Source organism: Centruroides sculpturatus, unplaced genomic scaffold, assembly GCF_000671375.1.
Source record: "Centruroides sculpturatus isolate CEXI.00-Female unplaced genomic scaffold, Cexi_2.0 scaffold289, whole genome shotgun sequence".
Classification (NCBI taxonomy): domain Eukaryota; kingdom Metazoa; phylum Arthropoda; class Arachnida; order Scorpiones; family Buthidae; genus Centruroides; species Centruroides sculpturatus.
This window is the reverse complement of record NW_019384529.1, coordinates 246,325-266,049: the sequence shown is the minus strand read 5'-3', so window position 1 is coordinate 266,049 and position 19,725 is coordinate 246,325. Positions and strand designations below refer to the sequence as shown.

General features: G+C 30.4%; 3 protein-coding genes across 6 annotated transcripts in view; 2 read left to right on the top strand and 1 right to left on the bottom strand.

Annotated features, from left to right (window-relative positions):
- LOC111622972 (hemicentin-1-like) overlaps positions 1-19,725 on the bottom strand; it is a 69,507-nt gene that overhangs the window by 47,764 nt on the left and 2,018 nt on the right. For 2 of the 4 annotated variants that reach the window (XM_023365442.1, XM_023365445.1), the window contains exon 1: positions 2,495-2,856. In XM_023365442.1, coding sequence (XP_023221210.1) covers positions 2,495-2,768 — 274 coding nt within the window. In that variant the 5' untranslated portion in view covers positions 2,769-2,856. Of the gene's footprint in view, positions 1-2,494; positions 2,857-6,952; positions 7,079-19,725 lie in introns of those variants that run through there. The other 2 variants (XM_023365443.1, XM_023365444.1) reach the window with 2 other exon arrangements.
- Positions 3,292-7,303, top strand: LOC111622988 (cytochrome P450 6B6-like). Its single transcript, XM_023365468.1, has 4 exons — positions 3,292-3,397; positions 5,641-5,737; positions 7,049-7,101; positions 7,198-7,303. Exons 1-4 carry the CDS (start codon positions 3,348-3,350, stop codon positions 7,301-7,303), a joined length of 306 nt encoding a protein of 101 aa, XP_023221236.1. The 5' UTR covers positions 3,292-3,347.
- On the top strand, positions 10,417-16,541 carry LOC111622987 (cytochrome P450 3A19-like). Its single transcript, XM_023365467.1, has 6 exons — positions 10,417-10,805; positions 11,520-11,628; positions 11,752-11,840; positions 14,472-14,612; positions 16,089-16,245; positions 16,323-16,541. Exons 1-6 carry the CDS (start codon positions 10,417-10,419, stop codon positions 16,395-16,397), a joined length of 960 nt encoding a protein of 319 aa, XP_023221235.1. The 3' UTR covers positions 16,398-16,541.

Here is a 19,725-nt window from a genome sequence, read left to right as displayed (position 1 = left end):
AAATATTTACACAAGTACTCCGTTACGAAATTTCATTTGTAATTTTAAAATATATTAACCGTCTCAGATGCATCAGGCCTCCTTTTTCAGCATACTGCTTTCCTACCATGAGCCTTGCTAAACCCATGATGAGCATTATTAGAACAAACGATCCTATTATAATATGCACACAAGATGGAAAGAGTTAAAACAAACAAAAATAATGTATGTAGAAACATATTTACTTATACGCGAACTAAGTAGCGATCTAAAACACTATTTGCATTAGTAGCTCTAAGGCCATCGATTACTGAACGCCCTCTTAATCTATAATTGTTTCTGGATAAAACCATTGAACGCTCGTAATTGATAGTGGTTTCGCCCGACCAATGGGCTGGCCACGTGGAGTTCACCGGATTTTCTTCACATGTCTAACACCTAAAGATGGACAGTCCCATAGTTGAGCGATTAAGGTGAAATCCACCGCTCTGGAAGATCCGGGATCGAATCCGGACGGGTCGAAAAACCCAAGAATTTTTCAGAATATGTCGGGCCCGACCTCTAACACCCGGCCGCCCGATGATTATGGGCTTGCCCAAACTCTTAATGGGCTTACTAAAAATGGCCCTCTTATTGCCATTAAGGAGGCGAGAATTAAAAAAAAAGAAACCCAAATAGGCTACAGTTTCCAATAGAAAGTCCTCCCAGGAGGATCTTGACAAATCATCCAAGTGTTTTGACATATCCCATCAAACCTAAATCTATAACTGTTTCCTAAATAATCGTTATTATTAATAAAATAACGTTTAAAAAAATAATAAAATATATAAAAAATACTGACAAAAATCAACAGCAATACTTAAACTAGTAGATAATGTACCTTTAAGTAGTTTTATAATCTGAAACATTTGGTGTAGCTACGTATTAAGTTTCAATAACCTTGATTATTTCACGAAATGTTTTGAATACGTTATCGTGTTATGATTATGGTGGTATGTCAAAATGTGATACTCGGTTTATTATTATTATTACTACTATTAAATAAAAATACTGTACTCATTTTTCACCAATAATTTCATAACTAAAGGNTTTATTACGGCGCAAAATATATTTAAGAATTTACGACCACTGTGCCGGGTGAGGCGTTGTTGAAAGAAAAAAGTTGATTCCATCACGTACATAAACAGTATCGTAATACGCCGAGTGCAAATCAGCAAATTGGTAAAATTTTTGTTTATTTTGAACAATCCAGACTTGTAAAACACTATTGTATATATATATATATATATATATATAGGTCCAGAGGCCTTAAGAGGAACAGCATAAATTATAAAGGTCATTTCATTGTCTCTTAAGGCTTATGGACCCGTAAATCCATCATTACATAAAGCATCAATGTGCCTTCCAGTGGCAGAGTGGATAAAACCCCTTAAACTGGTCGTGGGTTCTCCCCTCGCCAACAGGCTGGCCACGTAGAATTTTCCGGGTTTTCTTCGCGTTAGTAACACTTAAATAGGGGCCAGTTTCCAATAAAAGACCTCCCGGGAGGCATCTCCCTTGGCAACACCGCCTGTGTGTCTCGTTGCCGTATACCAAAAAACAAAGGCCCAATTTTATAGCAAACGAAAGTATAAAAACAATCAAAAATACAAAAATTTGCTTGAAAACATGTATAAACAATTGCAATACGAATTCTGTTGTCTAGAGACTCCGTGAATACTTAATACTTAAGTATGCGAAGAGTTGGGAATAATAAGTAGTAGTAGTTGTGGTATCTTAGAAAAGTTTTGATTTAAAAAAGTAACATAAATATTCAACTTTTATTTTATAATGATGAAAAGAAAATAGAATAATACAAATTTTAATATTGCTTTCTCTCTTTATTGCCTGGTACTCATTGCACAAATGAAGTTCTTCCAACAGACTAGACAGGGAATTCATTCATTTGTGCCATTTTACGTCAATCGAAATGATAGAAGTTCTAAAAACAAATTTGAAATATCAAAATATCGGGCTTTTTCATATATAAATTTATAAAAATTCGTCCGGACCAAATGTTTACGTTTAAAAAGGAGGACAAGTCCGGAAAAAAGAGGACATATAACTATTATCCTATACAATGCTGCATTAATAGACAAATTCATACGACTTCTCGCAAAATAAGCATACAAATTGAATAATGGTAGTACAATAAAACCTGCATAAACCGGAATAGCACGGTAGCGAATATTTTTCCGGTTTGGCAGGTTTCCGCTTTGAACAGGTTCTATTTTTTTAACATAGAAAATCGCTCCGTTCCGAAGAATTTTCTCCGTTCAGGCAGGTTCCGTTTTGACAGGTTTTGCTGTTGTACACCGATAGCAAATTCAAATCACAAAGTACAGGAATTTATATAAAAATTATTTAAAATGAAGATATTTAATTCGATTACACGGCTATTATAATGAGACAAAGAAACGTTCGTAGGGCCTATAGCTGTTTGAAAATTTAAAATAACAGTTGATAAATCACTCACCTGGATCGTGAAAAGGCACCAGAACATAATTATAAATAGGTTTCTCTCTTCTTTCCAGTAAGGTATTCAAAATTCTAGCAGCACCCCTGATGACTTGAACCAAATCATCATACATAGAACCAGTTATATCGAAGACAAATGCTAACGTAGATGCTCCTTCTGGTATTTCATCGAGTTCATCATCATACAGGCCATAATAACCTTTCTTAATGGCACAGTATCCTGTAGAAAACGTTGCAATTAAAATTAAGATAATTATATTGAAAGCGTGCATGATTTTTCTAGTGGATCATCTCATCTCCGTGTGAATCTGTTCGACTTATCTTCAACGGTTTGCTCCCTTCCCAGACCATACTACTGTATTCTGTACGTCAACACAAGTAATTCGATACTTAGTGTCAAGTTTAGGTCAGATTCACTTATCATTATCATCATCATTAATCCAATTTTAATGACATTTTATGGATTCAGAATTGTATTTTTTTAAATATATTTTATCTGTTTATTTTAATCTTTATTCGTTTAAATTATTATAATTCAAATTATAAAATTAAAGTTGAACAGGGATGCTCTTGACCTCGTAATCTTTGAGATGATTTTTTTTCATTCATAAAGGTCTTTTTTTGTACCTTCTAAGAATTGTCCTAAAATTATAATTTGAAGGACAACTATTTAAAGTTTTATATTCTTAATTAAAATATATTATATTTTATATTTAAACTTTTAAAAAGTATCATAAAATCTACTTTTTGTCCTTGTAATTATCAGTGAGATTAAAAGAGGGGGAGATATATAAAATAAACTATCACAGATACAGCAAAACTATTTTCAGTAATCGCAAGTTGTTGTTAACATGGAGGTTACTATAGCTATTATTTCGATATTAATCGTTCTGTGGATTGTGTAAGTAAGAGTGTAAATTTAAGATTTGTTTTAAATATTAGTTCGTCTTTTGTTCTATATTTAAAAATTAACAAATTAACTATATTTAATCGGAAGCTCTTTCTCCGTTGTATAGAACGTTTTACTTTTTGACAAACTCCTCCCCTTTAATTACGTGTACAATAATTTATGAACCCTCTCCGACGATGAAGAAACGTGTTTAAAAAGGTTCTGCAAATATTTTCTGATAGTTTATTCAGATAAATAGATGAAACCGAAGAAACATGGCCTCTCGGGCCCTCTATAAGGGCCGGGCACCGTTTCTACAGCAACGTCTTTCCCTTCTCATTAGGGCTGAATAAATGTATATGATAATTAACTTAACAGCTATATATGTAAGTTGTACAACTTTCCACGCATTAATGCGCCCTGGGTATACACGCTACTGTATGCACCCAGGCTGCATTAACGTATAGGAAGGTATGGGAAAAGGTCCCTTAGAAGGCAAGGCCAGGTCTTCATCTTAATGATCATTGCTATTTTTGTTCTATATGATGCCTCTACATAAATTGTTATGGGACCTTAATAACGTTTTAATTTTTCCCGGGCCCGTAGTGATTCCTGTTCTTATAAAATTATTCTTATAAAATCCTTAATAACGTAAAATAAAATCTTTAAGACTAATTTTTATTACTAAAGAAACATTCTATGTATTGCATTTGCTCAAGGTAAAGGCAGATAAAGGGGCCCGAAGTAAAGCAGGCTCTTTTATCTGCCTTAAGCTTTCGATGGGCGTGCCCACAGTGCAGAAAGAGAGAGAAATAAATTTTATTAATTTCATTAATTAATTAATTTTTTACTTTCCCGTCTGTTCGGCTATATATAACAGAAGGGAAGTATAGTAAGCATAACGAAAAGATGAACTGATAACCCCCAAAATTTAACATTCGTGGACTCAGAGGACCTTATAATGTTGAGAAATGCAAAAGAAATTTGGGCGTTTCTATAAGAATGGATGTCAGTGTGTATGTGTATGGGGGCACGATTTTGTTCACCCGCTTTTATGCTTAATAATTCCTGTATTTTTTGTCGAAATTTTCTGAAATTTTGCAGGGTGGTTTGGTATTAGGGGGATCGATGCTATTAAATTTTGGTTATTAAAGGTCGAGAAGGTAGGGAGACAGAGAGGGATCATGCCTCATATCTCGAGTAGGGCCAGACTTAAAAAATATTTTACTCGTTATTAGCATTTACAATTTTTTTTAATAAAATTTATCTCTAGTTTCAAAATTAAGCTTTTTCTGCCGTTTTGTAATAATTAATAATATAAACAGTTTTTAAAATTAAATATCGTAACAGATGGCGATACTAAATTTTAAAGTTGTTTTTTGCGGGGAAAGTTACGCAACACGATGCTGGAATTTTTTTTTCGCTTTTAAATTTAATCAATTTAAAACTTTAAAAAAAGTGAGCAAATTCATAAAATTTACAATAAATTAGTGAAGACTTATGTTGTTAGAAAGCCTAAGCTTATCATATTTTTATTTCAAGTTATTAAATCTTATCGTACTTAAAAAGTAAATATAAAAATCCAGACATTGAACCTTTAGATTGAATTGGATTAATTAATGGAATAATTAATACAATGCAACACAACTTCCCATTTCCCGGAAGGATTTTGGCCATCTCCCGGAAGGATTTTCTATGGCAAAATAGTCTCTATTAGCTGTTTGGTACGTGAATAAATCCCGGAAAGCTGCATGTGATCCAGTGGCGTAGCGTAGTGAGGGCGGCAGGGGCGGCACTTTTAGGGGGCGACAAAATTTCACAATAAATATCATCATCTTGTAAAAATTTGAACCATTTCATTTCATATTTTTGTCGCGCCTACGATTCGGATCGATTGACATGAGCACGGAATTTTTCATTACTTATTCTGTGACGAAACTGAAATTTACTCTTTTAAATTGAGATACCTAAATAAGGGGGCTAAATTTTCCTCCGCCCCGGGCGGCTGACATCCACGGTACGCCACTGACGTGATCAGGTGCGAACCCTCTACCAATGGAACAGAGTTCAGTGGCTGACTTAAAGACTGGTGGATAAAATTTTAATTTATAAATAATAATTCCTAATAAATTTTTAAGTAACAATTCTGAATGCACTTTGAAAGGGATGTGCAAAAAATAAAATTTTTCCACTTCTTTTTATTTCTTAGAAGGACTTTTTGCTAGAAACTAACTTTTTTTTCCTTTCAAAAACAGATGGAGAAAGAGAAAACTTTCTTATTTTGCAAGATTAAAAATTCCTGGCCCTCCACCGAATTTTTTCAATGGAAATGTTCAAGAGCTATATGAGAAGGTTAGTTAATATTAAAGCTTCCATAAATAACTTGTTTTTCGAAGATTATGAAATTTATTTCAATTTCAAATTACATTTGACGTCATTAAAAGAAACTTCCGTTTACAGCAACATAACTTTATGCTACATAAACACGCTATTAAATTTGTAATTAATTGTAAGGAAAACAAAAATGAATCATAGTAAATGTAAATATAGACTAATAGTAATTAGAAGCAAAGAGTAATATATAATTCATATTTATTTTACTGTTAAAGAAAAAGATGCAACTTACAGTGGCGTGCGGTGACATTTGATGATAGGGAAGCTGTGTTTCTGTAAGAAGCCGACTTCCAGGGGCCATCAATCAGTGATGGTCTAGGGTCCATTCGTATTCGTTTGTTCGATAAGCCAGTAAAAACCGTAGACTTCTTTAAATGTATTTTTAATTAATAGATTATCTAACGCACTTAATAAATAAGCAAGTTCAATATAATTACCTCTGTTATATTAGATTCAGTAACTAATTTACTAAACGTGGGATTTTGCATTGCAAAATGACGTTATCACCAAATCATGCAGCATTCAAACACAAAATTGTAACTTGTACATGCATTTTATTACTTAAGCTAAACGATTGTTTGAGATTTTTTGTTTTAGTGCCATTTCAGAGTGGAGCAAATACTGGCGCTATATCGAGGTTTAACTGAGCCTTATAGTCTAGAATAGTGGTTTTCAACCAGTGTGCCACAAAGACACTTTAGGGTTTCAGCAAAATATGATACGGCTCAGCACCATAACACTCCCTATGTGTATTACCGAAAGCATGCAAAGTGCAGTAACTCTAGATTGATAAAAAATTAGGGATGTCACAAGTTGAAATGCCACTATTAGGAAAAGGTTTGAAAAAACTGGTCTAGAGGTAAAGAACCTTTACTAATGGGAAAGCAAAGTATTTCAGAGGATCTAATAATGCTGTATGTTGAAAGGTATAGGTTTGTGTATTTTAAATATACATATCATACAAATATACAATATATATATTTTAAATATACATATGGTACATATCTAAATATAATACATACACCAAAAAAAGGTATAGGTTTGTATATTTAAAATATACAAACCTATACCTTTTTTTGGTGTATGTATTATATTTAGATATGCACCATAAGTATGCTGATTGAAGAATAAACATATTTAACTCCAAATTCATTATAGGATAATTAAACTTACATGATTTTAATTATCACCAGGCAGTACTTGAAGCCTTAAAAGGCAGGTTCCTCACCTCTGTTCTGTATAATTCTTTTAGTTTTTCACAATTTGTAGGGTCCTGCAGTTTGCCAGAAAGAATGGACTAAAAAATATGGAAAATTGATTGGGTGAGTATAGATATTCTATTAAAAAATAAATAAATAAAAAATATCTATTTGTTTATAAAATAACAAACTAAAAAACTTTTTAAATTTTATTTTTAGATATTATATTGGATTAAAACCCATTCTATTAATTTCTGATCTTGAACTTATTAAATTGATTGAAATAAAAAATTTTGCAGATTTTGCAGACAGAGATGTAAGTTAAATAAATCAGTTTTAAAACTAGAAACATAAATTTTTTAACAGTATATGTAAATAAATACACAGGTCTGCAAGCAAAAAACTGCATAGGATTTTTATACATTTTCTTATAGATTTCAACTTGGTAAAAAAGAAAAAATACCAAAAAAATTCCATCACGTCATTTTTTTTATTACACTCAAGTTTTTGTTTATATCTAAATATATAAAATTGCTTGTCCTGACTGACTCATTCATTCATTCACTGATTCATCATCGCCCAGAGCAAACCGCTTAACCTAAAGAGGTGAAATTTGGTACACAGTTAGGGTACGTCATGGAAACGCACACTAAGAAAGGATTTTTCGAAATTCCAACGCGGGGGGGNGAGTAGTGGTAGGGAGAGATGGGTTAAGTAGTTTTAGTGTTAGGAGGAAGGTCGCATGCTCATGTAGAAGCAGGTTAAAAGTTGATAGTGAGTAATATTACTGGTGATGTTGAGCATCTTTCAACATGTTGTCTGGGATACTAGGAATAAATATAAACAACCTGCTGTTGGATTAGATTATGTTTCAACAAGCTAAATAAGTTCAGTATTGCGCTGGCCATCTAATGCCACACTCAGTTTATATCCAGCATTTGAATGTTACTGTGCTTGTACTTTTATTTCTGGAATGTGGCTTGCAGAGATTGTGTAATTTCTCCAGACAGCTTCTGTTACGTTTGTGGTGAATACACAGAGATAAGTCAACATCCCCTTTATCTGATCCCCTCTTTTTGGAAACAATGGGAGAAAAGGAAAAAGAAGCATGGAACTCTTTCAAGAATGTAGTGCATTCTTGAAAGGTTTCTTCTAGTTTTTGGGAAATACTAAGACTACAAAACCATTGTACAACACATGCTGGCAGCGTATGAAGCTCAAAGATGCAAGATGAGCTTAAAAGTTCATTTCTTACACTCCCATATTGACTATTTTCCCGAAAACTTAAGAGCCTACAGTGAACAGGGTGAAAGATTTCACCAGGATGTCCATGATATCGAGAGCCATTACCAAGGAAAATGGGATGTCAATATGTTATCTGACTACTGTTGGATACTCAATCGAGAAACCAGAGAAGGAAATCAGAAACGAGTTTGGAGAAGCATCAAAGAGAAGAAAAGGTGTCATAAGAAAAAAGAGTAGACCTAAAATTGTGTATAAATATCAAAAACAATTTTTTGATTAGTTGTAAGAAAATATATTATATTTAGTTCATCATAATAAATAAGAGTTTTTATCAAATATTTGTTTTTATTTTGCAAAAAAAAAAATCTATACGTGATGGGATGTTACGGAAGTCATTTTTAGAATCTCCGATCTTTAAAACATATAATTCAGCAAAAATATCCCATGCAACTGGAAAATATTTTTTTGCAGACCTGTGATATTAGTACACACTGTATATATTATCATCATGACCAGAATTATCAATGATTCTACTATTGCTATTGTCATTGAGTTGTGACTTTGCATTTTGACTTTCTAGGTTAAATAAAAATCATGTAGTAGTGTAGTTTCACTAGATAAAGTATAAACTAGAAGAATATTGGACTATTATATTGCAATGGATGGCATTTTATTAAGTTGAAATGTAGCCTATAAATAAGGATGAACTAGCCACTGTGGTTACTCAGCTGAATTAATTAATGCACCTTTAAGCAGGTGAAGTTTAAATCCATTTTCAATTGTCCATGCCTGAAGATGGCTCCTTAACTGGTTTTAAAATTTTTTCACAAATTAAAGACAAAGTCGCTCTAAAAATATATATTTCAGACGATTACCATTTTTACATAGTGTTCTAGAAATTTTTTTAAATGAAATGGTTTTAAAATGTTAGCATAGTTTAAACTTCATCCACCGTTAAAGGTACATTGATTAATTCAGCTGTAGTATATTAGAATCATTGAAAGAACATTGCATCAGGATACTTGCTGTAAAAACAATTTAAAAAATTATATAAAAATAACTATTTTTTACAACTGTTCAGTTACGTATTTCATAATCAGAATTGGTTTCATGATTGAATTCATGTGTGAGGCCTGTTAGTTAATAATCTGTCCTTAGTATCTTTAATATGCCTCAAATGAATATTTTGCATTTGGCCTTGCAAAATACAGACCCAGCAGTGATTGTAATAAATATTTGCTTAAATAGATTATTACATTAGTGGATTGATTTATAAAATATAAATGAATTCAATTCTACATTTTCATGAGGATTACCTGCAGGTTATCTGTGTTTAAAAGACCATTTAAACAGAGTGCAGGTTATATGCAAATTTTAAATTGCAATTACAAACTCATGCTCATTGAGCAATGACTTCTTCCTTAGGCACAAGGTGTTATACAAATGTTTTATTCTTGTTGTTGCAATTTTCATCAGGGTAAATACCATTATGGATTAAATACATGAAAATATGGTATAATGTTCATTTACTTTTAACATAAATTTCTTGAGAATCTTTCTATGCAATTAGTATAACAAGAAAAAGATAAAAGAAATATTTAAAACGAAGACTTCTCACATTAATTCTATCAATTATAGCTGGACTTGCCAATAAATAAATAAATAAATGTTAATGGTTGAAGAGAGTAGTGGTAGGGAGAGATGGGTTAAGTAGTTTTAGTGTTAGGAGGAAGGTCGCATGCTCATGTAGAAGCAGGTTAAAAGTTGATAGTGAGTAATATTACTGGTGATGTTGAGCATCTTTCAACATGTTATCTGGGATACTAGGAATAAATATAAACAACCTGCTGTTGGATTAGATTATGTTTCAACAAGCTAAATAAGTTCAGTATTGCGCTGGCCATCTAATGCCACACTCAGTTTATATCCAGCATTTGAATGTTACTGTGCTTGTACTTTTATTTCTGGAATGTGGCTTGCAGAGATTGTGTAATTTCTCCAGACAGCTTCTGTTACGTTTGTGGTGAATACACAGAGATAAGTCAACATCCCCTTTATCTGATCCCCTCTTTTTGGAAACAATGGGAGAAAAGGAAAAAGAAGCATGGAACTCTTTCAAGAATGTAATGCATTCTTGAAAGGTTTCTTCTAGTTTTTGGGAAATACTAAGACTACAAAACCATTGTACAACACATGCTGGCAGCGTATGAAGCTCAAAGATGCAAGATGAGCTTAAAAGTTCATTTCTTACACTCCCATATTGACTATTTTCCCGAAAACTTAAGAGCCTACAGTGAACAGGGTGAAAGATTTCACCAGGATGTCCATGATATCGAGAGCCATTACCAAGGAAAATGGGATGTCAATATGTTATCTGACTACTGTTGGATGCTCAATCGAGAAACCAGAGAAGGAAATNCAGTGTCACAGGGTAGAAAGAGTCAAAAAAGAAAAAAAATCCCCTATAAGAGTAAAAAAGTTAGTAATTATTCAAAATTTTCAGGTTCAACATCCAAGGGACTGAAACGATATATGACTGATGAAGAAATTAAAGCAAATGCAATAATATTCCTTTTAGCAGGGTAAAGATAAAGTTAAAATATTTTATCTAGTATAAAAACAAAACATAAAATTTGACTTGTAGACTTAGTGATATAATAAATTGTCTGAGATTGTTACTGCCCTATTATACTTGTATATATTACAAAAAAAAAAAAACCTTGGACTTATATTTACAGTCGACCCCCCATAACACTGTTGATAATTCTGTTTTATATGAATTCCATGTTGTACGAGTCACTTAGATTTTAAAATACGTGAGCCGTTCACAGTCCGGCACACGTATTTGTAAAATCTAAGTGATTCATACAACATGGAATTCATATAAAACGGAATTATCAACAGTATTATAGGGGGTCGACTGTACTATAAATTCTCAAGATATATCATTTGAAACTCCTTTCCAGTGTCACCAAGTTTACTCTTTGCAAGTAAACTTTTTGTTTGATAAACCTCAGGGTTGTTGAGTGCTTGTATGGGAACTGGACTAGAGCAGGCCCCTTTTGTTACTTTGGTTTTGAACAAATGAAATACACAGAATAACTTATTTCTTTTATTAATAAATGCAGTCTTAAAAATTTTACTTTTTTGTTAGTAAAAATAGCATTAATTTGTAGTGGGTGGGACCACTATGAGCATATTTGCTCTGGGCATAGGGAAAAATCCACAGCTCCCCCTCTCAACAATCCTGATCATCCTGTATATTAATATTTAATAAAAATTGAAGTGCCTTTCAGGTATGAAACAACAAGTACAGCATTAAGTTTTATCACTTATCTTCTTGCTATTCATCAAGATGTGCAAGAGAAATTAAGGAATGAAATAAATGAAGTTGTTGAAGACGAGGTTAGTTGTAATAAAGAAATATATATAAACTGTTAAGTATTAATACATCTGTTTTACATTGCCTATAAATATATAATTTAAGTAAATATATTATTTATTTTTAAAAATTTTAATAAATTTCAGACTAAACTGGATTATAATGCTATTTCTAAGATGAAATTTTTAGATCAAGTAATTTCAGAATCACTTAGACTATACAGTCCTTCACTTACGTAAGTTTATTATATGAACTTGTTAATAAAATAAACGTTTATTTTTTTTCCTTGAATAGTTTCAAGGAATAATATGAATATATACTAGTCCCATAACCAGAAATAATTATTGGGGAGCTAGAGGGATGAACTTATAAAATTGTGATTTGTATTTCTCCTAGCCAGCACTAGAACTATTAGCTACAGTTTGTGTAAAAATAAATAACAGTAACCTAAGTTTACATAACGAAACAAATGCATATATCATATAATAAGCTGAGGGAGCTTAGTCACCTCACAGCCTCCTAGCTACAGATCTTATATTATTATACTATAATACAGTGATGCCCAAATTGGCATAAGTTGTAAATAGGCAAGCTACAAATATATTTTCCATATATACAAAAAGTGTGCCTATTTCTATCATTTTATACAAAAAGTGTGCCTATTTCTATCATTTATAAGTGATGTATCAAATGTTTGTGAGTTGGATTAATGTGTGCTATGAGTCATATTTGGCCTGGAGGCCATAATTTGAGCACCTCTAGTATAATGTATAGTATATATACTATATAATTATATATTCATATTTTTTGGATAAAAAGGCAAATATTTTTATTCAACAAGTATTTTTCCAGTTATTTATGAAAGGTACTTTAAATTTATAGTAGTAACTTTCACTGCCAAAATTTCAGTGAGTAAAGGAATCTCTATATGGATGTCATTGTCATTCTATTTGAACTCAATTTGAACTAATAAAAATTCAAAATAAAAAAAAAAACAATTTTTTTCAATTTATTCTACACTTATCTTATCTATGCAAAGTACTAAATTCAGTTTTAGATATTTGATAATCCTACTGAACAAAAATGATTTATATATTCCCCAGGTTCAAATCAAACAACATTCTTATATAGTTCATTATAAAAAAAACTTACATAAAATTTAATATTCTGACATTTTTTATGTAAGTATTGTAAGCATCAATTCCACTAACCTGCAGGATAAATAGTTTGAATATAAAATATACTATAAAATTTGTATTTAAATTTACTATAATAAATTTAAATGCAAATTAAATTTGATACATATAGCAAATTAAATTTACTATAAAATCAAATATAAAATGATATACATTTCTAAAATACTTTACATAATAGAATTCATTGATAATGCTGTAATTTTGTTATTTTCATATAATTATAAAGGTTTTTCAATTAATAATAAATTGTTTGATAAATTTAATACAGAATCGAATGAAAAAATATAATAATTTAAATATTTCTGCTTTTAAATATCAAATTTCATTTTATTATATTACCAAGTTATTAATTTATTACTACTATATTCATATTATTTATTATAATTTTTATCCTATTAGTCAGGAAGTAATTAATAGGCAAGAATTTAAGTGATTTATTATAATAATTAATCTGCAGTTCTTGTTATTTTAGTTAAAATATTTTAAATAAATAAATACTCCATATAGCGAGATTTAATTTACTTATTTAATCTTTATTATTTACCATAATATTGTCTACTGGTTATGTTTGAATTATTCAAAATAAAAAAGTCAAGACAATTTGCAAATACAAAAATTTTTGTTTTTTGTTTGTTTTTTGAAACCATGTTGTACTATTTGTTGAGTATTAAATGCAAGATCGTGTTATTAATCAAACACATGGTCTCTTTTCCATCTTTATTTAATCAATTAAATAAAGATGGAAATTTTTAGTGTTTGTACTCAAAAAATTTTTGTAATATAAAACAAGCAAACTTTCTAGATTTAAAAGACTTACTTCATAGTCTAACAATTCTGTAACAAATTTTACAGGAACTCCATTCTCACTGAAAATATTTTTAGTTTTACTTCTAATTATCACTTTATTCTTGTATGCAAATAGAAGTGATATTTGATAGATCATTTGTTTATTAAATACTAAATACAGTAATATTTCTTTAACTCAAAGAAAGTGAAGCACATGGTAGGTCTCAATGGAATAGTATAGGAATTTAAAATCACCAACATAAATATCTTTAACTTGAATTTTCTCTAAGTCAACGGTTTTCATGGTCACCTGACACTAATTTATATTACTTTCAACTTCCCTGACTCAAATTTTAATATTTTTTCTTGATCCTAATTATTGGATCTCCATGAAATTTTCAAACAGTTGTATTTACTGTCTAACACCCATTTACAGACAACATTCCAGTCCAAAGTGAGAGGACATCTCGCGTTATCTCAATAAGATATATCTGCAAAAGTGTTTGATTCCATTTGTTACATTGAACATTTAGTGGAAAGGATTACACAGGCTGTTTAAAACAAAAAACTATCAAAGATTCTTTGTATAATGCAAGAGAGGTAAAAATACAAATCCATTCAGAGAACAATAGAGTAAAAAATGCTTATTCTAACTCAAATCATCTGTAACTCAGTTTTTTCCTGCATCTAGAAGTTTTGAGTTAAAGAAGTTATACTGTATAAAATTTTATGAAAATTTAAACTTAAAAAACTGCCTAATAGTTTTTGTAAGTTATTGTTGCATTTAATAATAAATTTCAAAATAATTTTAATTTATGCATAATAATGTATATGTTTGTATTATAATCAAATGAAAAATGTTATTATTAAATTTTTAAATTTAGATTCGTTACAAGAACAACAAATAGAGACATAAAATATAAAGATTACTTAATTCCAAAAGGCTTAGGAATTCAAATAGCACTTTGGTCTTTGCATCATAATCCAGAATATTGGCCAGATCCAGAAAAGTTCATGCCAGAGAGGTAATGATAAAAGATGGTTGTTATTATTTATCAAGAATCTAAAAAATATCTACCAAATGATTAAACACAAATTTTTTAGCAAGGAGTAGACTTGAAAATGCTGTGAGTAGGGCTCAACAAGTAGGGTGTGCAAGATATGTGCTGTATGCAAATAGGGTTGCCACCTCAAAACTTAGTCTCACCTGGAGACGATGATTTAAGAAACCAAAAAAACGATATGCATACATACATACATACATACATACATACATACATCCATACATAATCTTTCCTGGGATGTTTCCAGGAAGTGAAGGGTCTGAAGTAGAGTGAATACTAGCTGGCTGTATGTTCTAAATATTTTTCAAAAATTACACTTTTTATTGTGATTTCCGACCCTTCGACTCAATTAAACATATATATAATAAAATCTATTAATTAAAAAAATTAAAAAAACTATTGGATATTGTTTTTGACATCATAAAGTAGCTTTAAATAACTTTACCGAAGTAAAATCCATGCACTAGAACTTTAGAACGATGAATGAAATTTGATTTTAAAAAATCCTATAAAAAACAATTAAGCGTTAATCATGCATCATTAAAGGTTGATTAAAATCGCAATAAAATTTTTTCACATGGGTAAAAATTTTTGAATTAAAAAACATCCAAAAATAAAAAAATAAAATTTTTTTTGATGGTCCAACAGACCATTTGTTATATAATGCTATTTAACCTGCTCAAGTCTGACTCTAACTATATACTATAACTTACCATTAATCATCAACCAACACGAACACTGTTTATCAAACTGTCACCTATGTAGCCTATATCATGTACTCTTTCCTGTGACTGTTTTGTCAAGAGCTGTCTATTGAGAGTGACAACTACATAACACGCAGCAGCACTGTGCCTGCGCCAGTTATAGATGTTATGTCTTTAAGCCAACAACCAGCACACTAGTAATTTGGTACACGGGGAAAGAAATATACACGACGGTTTTCATATAATTTTGTACATATTCATTTCAACTTGCACAACCCGGAGAAATATTAATTAACCCTGGAGCCCAGAGATAACTCACTGAATCCTGGAGTCTCCGGGTCAAACCCAGATAGATGGCAACCCTATATGCAAGTGCCATCATTAAGTAGAGCAAAAAGACACCCTTAATTATCTAATTTGAATTAAGAGATGACAAAAAAAAGGAACAAAATATTATGTTGAAAAACCAAAATTGCAAGCTTTAACAGTCCAAGTGTTAATGCTTGTGATATATATTTTATGTATTTAGTGTTGCATGATTAAATCTTGACACATTCTTACTACAGACTTGAGGAGTTTCAAATCTTATCCCTCATTTGTATTGTCAGTCTACTTCTTGAACAAACTATTTTGTTTACTCTGTATATATAAGCTATAAAAACAATGATTTATTTTAATTAAAAAATTTCAGTTGTAATAACATTTTTCCATTTGAATTTTCTGCAAAAATTAGATTTTCTTCAGAAAACAAATCTAAAATTCAACCAATGTCATATCAACCATTTGGTTCTGGACCAAGAAATTGTATTGGAATGAGATTTGCACAATTAGAAGTAAAAATGGCAATTGCCAGAATCATAAAATCATACAAATTAATTACAGAAGAGAAGGTATTGTATAAAATATGAATATTTTTATTAAATAAATATCTGGCTAATGATAATTTACAATTTATGTTTTGTTTCAGGAATTAAAAATAGCATATTCATTTGTGACATCTCATCCTAAGCATGGAGTTAAAATCAAAGCTGTACCTGTCTAAATTGTTTCCAATAGTATACAAAAAAGCAACATTGCTAACAATTGCTGTAAAGATAATTTTTTAAAAATTATTGATAATATATGTAACTATTGTGTAATTGTCAAAAATATTTAATAAATATCAAATCATTAATTAATAAAGCATTTTTATTAAAAAAACAAAATCCAAATATACAAAACTTTTACTTACAGCTTCTTAAAAATAAATTTATATTCATTTATTGTATAAAAACCAGTTCTGCATATCGTAACTTAACATTTTTCAAGTAATAAAAACAATGATATAGAATCTTTTTATATACTGACTTATTTCTTTGATTTTAAAGTATTTCCAATAATTATTATTCTGTCTTATTGATTTCACTGGCAGCTGCATTGTCCATCAACCAATACAACTGGCCATGAGATGGAGAAATTCTAGCAGCTGGGAGAGGATTAGAAGAATCTTCTCTAAATATTTCCTAAAATAAAAATAAAAAAATTGTATATTTAAGATAATATTAAAATATTTAATGAAATATATTTAGTGTTCTTTTTCTAAAAATTTGTTACCTGTACTACATACTACTTATCAATACCTTTTATGCTATCTGCTGCTATGCCATACCAGCACATTCCAGCAGAAAAATAGTCCTGGATATTATTTATTTACAGGATGTCCAGAAAGGATGAGTGCAGTTTAAAAGTAAAATAAATTAAAAATAAAAAATGTTCAAAGAAAGTTTTGTTTTTATTTTCAATCTATGGTTATTGGAAGATTATTTACTAACAATTATGTTATCTAAATGGCATCCATTACACTCCTGACACTCTTCTAATCTTGAACAAAGATTTCTCAGTACATGTTGACACAAAGCCTGAGATACCGATACTATTTCTGCTGTGATATTCTGCTTTAATTGAGTTAATGTCTTTGACTTATTTTTGTACACCCTCTCTTTAAGAAGTCCCTGTAAGAAATAGCCCAGAGGACTCAGGTCTGAACTGCGTGGTGGCCAGTTAACATCACCTCTTCGTGAAATCAGCTTATTGGGAAATAACTCCTTTACAGCTTCAATTGATTCATTTGATGTGTGTCAAGTGGCACCATCATGTTGAAACCATGAATCAATTGAAGTCATAAAGGAATTATTCCCCAAAAAGCTGATTTTACAAAGAGATAATGTTAACTGGCCACCACACAGTCCAGACCTGAATCCTCTGATTTCTTATGGGGACTTCTTAAAGAGAGAGTGTACAAAAATAAGCTGAGGACATTAACTCAATTAAAGCAGAATATCACAGCAGAAATGTCATCGGTATCTCGGGCTTTGTGTCAATGTGTACTGAGAAATCTTCACTCAAGATTAGAAGAGTGCCAGGAGTGTAACAGACGCCATTTAGATAACATAATTTTTAGTAAATGCTTTTCCAATAACCGTAGATTGAAAATAAAAACAAAACTTTCTTTGAACATATTTTTATTTTTAATTTATTTTACTTTTAAATTGCACTCAACCTTTTTGGACACCCTGTAGTTATAATAATAGTTTATTATATTTTTTATTTTAGCTATTAAAAGTATTCTTTTTACCACATAACAGCATTATATTTTATCAGATTTAAACTTTTAAGATTGTTTCATACAGATTACCATTAATCTTTTAATTTTTGATGGTCCAACAGACCATTTGTTATATAATGCTATTTAACCTGCTCAAGTCTGACTCTAACTATATACTATAACTTACCATTAATCATCAACCAACACGAACACTGTTTATCAAACTGTCACCTATGTAGCCTATATCATGTACTCTTTCCTGTGACTGTTTTGTCAAGAGCTGTCTATTGAGAGTGACAACTACATAACACGCAGCAGCACTGTGCCTGCGCCAGTTATAGATGTTATGTCTTTAAGCCAACAACCAGCACACTAGTAATTTGGTACACGGGGAAAGAAATATACACGACGGTTTTCATATAATTTTGTACATATTCATTTCAACTTGCACAACCCGGAGAAATATTAATTAACCCTGGAGCCCAGAGATAACTCACTGAATCCTGGAGTCTCCGGGTCAAACCCAGATAGATGGCAACCCTATATGCAAGTGCCATCATTAAGTAGAGCAAAAAGACACCCTTAATTATCTGATTTGAATTAAGAGATGACAAAAAAAAGGAACAAAATATTATGTTGAAAAACCAAAATTGCAAGCTTTAACAGTCCAAGTGTTAATGCTTGTGATATATATTTTATGTATTTAGTGTTGCATGATTAAATCTTGACACATTCTTACTACAGACTTGAGGAGTTTCAAATCTTATCCCTCATTTGTATTGTCAGTCTACTTCTTGAACAAACTATTTTGTTTACTCTGTATATATAAGCTATAAAAACAATGATTTATTTTAATTAAAAAATTTCAGTTGTAATAACATTTTTCCATTTGAATTTTCTGCAAAAATTAGATTTTCTTCAGAAAACAAATCTAAAATTCAACCAATGTCATATCAACCATTTGGTTCTGGACCAAGAAATTGTATTGGAATGAGATTTGCACAATTAGAAGTAAAAATGGCAATTGCCAGAATCATAAAATCATACAAATTAATTACAGAAGAGAAGGTATTGTATAAAATATGAATATTTTTATTAAATAAATATCTGGCTAATGATAATTTACAATTTATGTTTTGTTTCAGGAATTAAAAATAGCATATTCATTTGTGACATCTCATCCTAAGCATGGAGTTAAAATCAAAGCTGTACCTGTCTAAATTGTTTCCAATAGTATACAAAAAAGCAACATTGCTAACAATTGCTGTAAAGATAATTTTTTAAAAATTATTGATAATATATGTAACTATTGTGTAATTGTCAAAAATATTTAATAAATATCAAATCATTAATTAATAAAGCATTTTTATTAAAAAAACAAAATCCAAATATACAAAACTTTTACTTACAGCTTCTTAAAAATAAATTTATATTCATTTATTGTATAAAAACCAGTTCTGCATATCGTAACTTAACATTTTTCAAGTAATAAAAACAATGATATAGAATCTTTTTATATACTGACTTATTTCTTTGATTTTAAAGTATTTCCAATAATTATTATTCTGTCTTATTGATTTCACTGGCAGCTGCATTGTCCATCAACCAATACAACTGGCCATGAGATGGAGAAATTCTAGCAGCTGGGAGAGGATTAGAAGAATCTTCTCTAAATATTTCCTAAAATAAAAATAAAAAAATTGTATATTTAAGATAATATTAAAATATTTAATGAAATATATTTAGTGTTCTTTTTCTAAAAATTTGTTACCTGTACTACATACTA

Coding starts and splice junctions, on each gene's coding strand:
- LOC111622988 (XM_023365468.1), top strand. CDS start 3,348: ATGGAGGTTACTATAGCTATTATTTCGATATTAATCGTTCTGTGGATT. Junction 5,738..7,048: donor TTCAAGAGCTATATGAGAAG/GTTAGTTAATAT, acceptor CACAATTTGTAG/GGTCCTGCAGTTTGCCAGAA. Junction 7,102..7,197: donor AAATATGGAAAATTGATTGG/GTGAGTATAGAT, acceptor TTTTATTTTTAG/ATATTATATTGGATTAAAAC.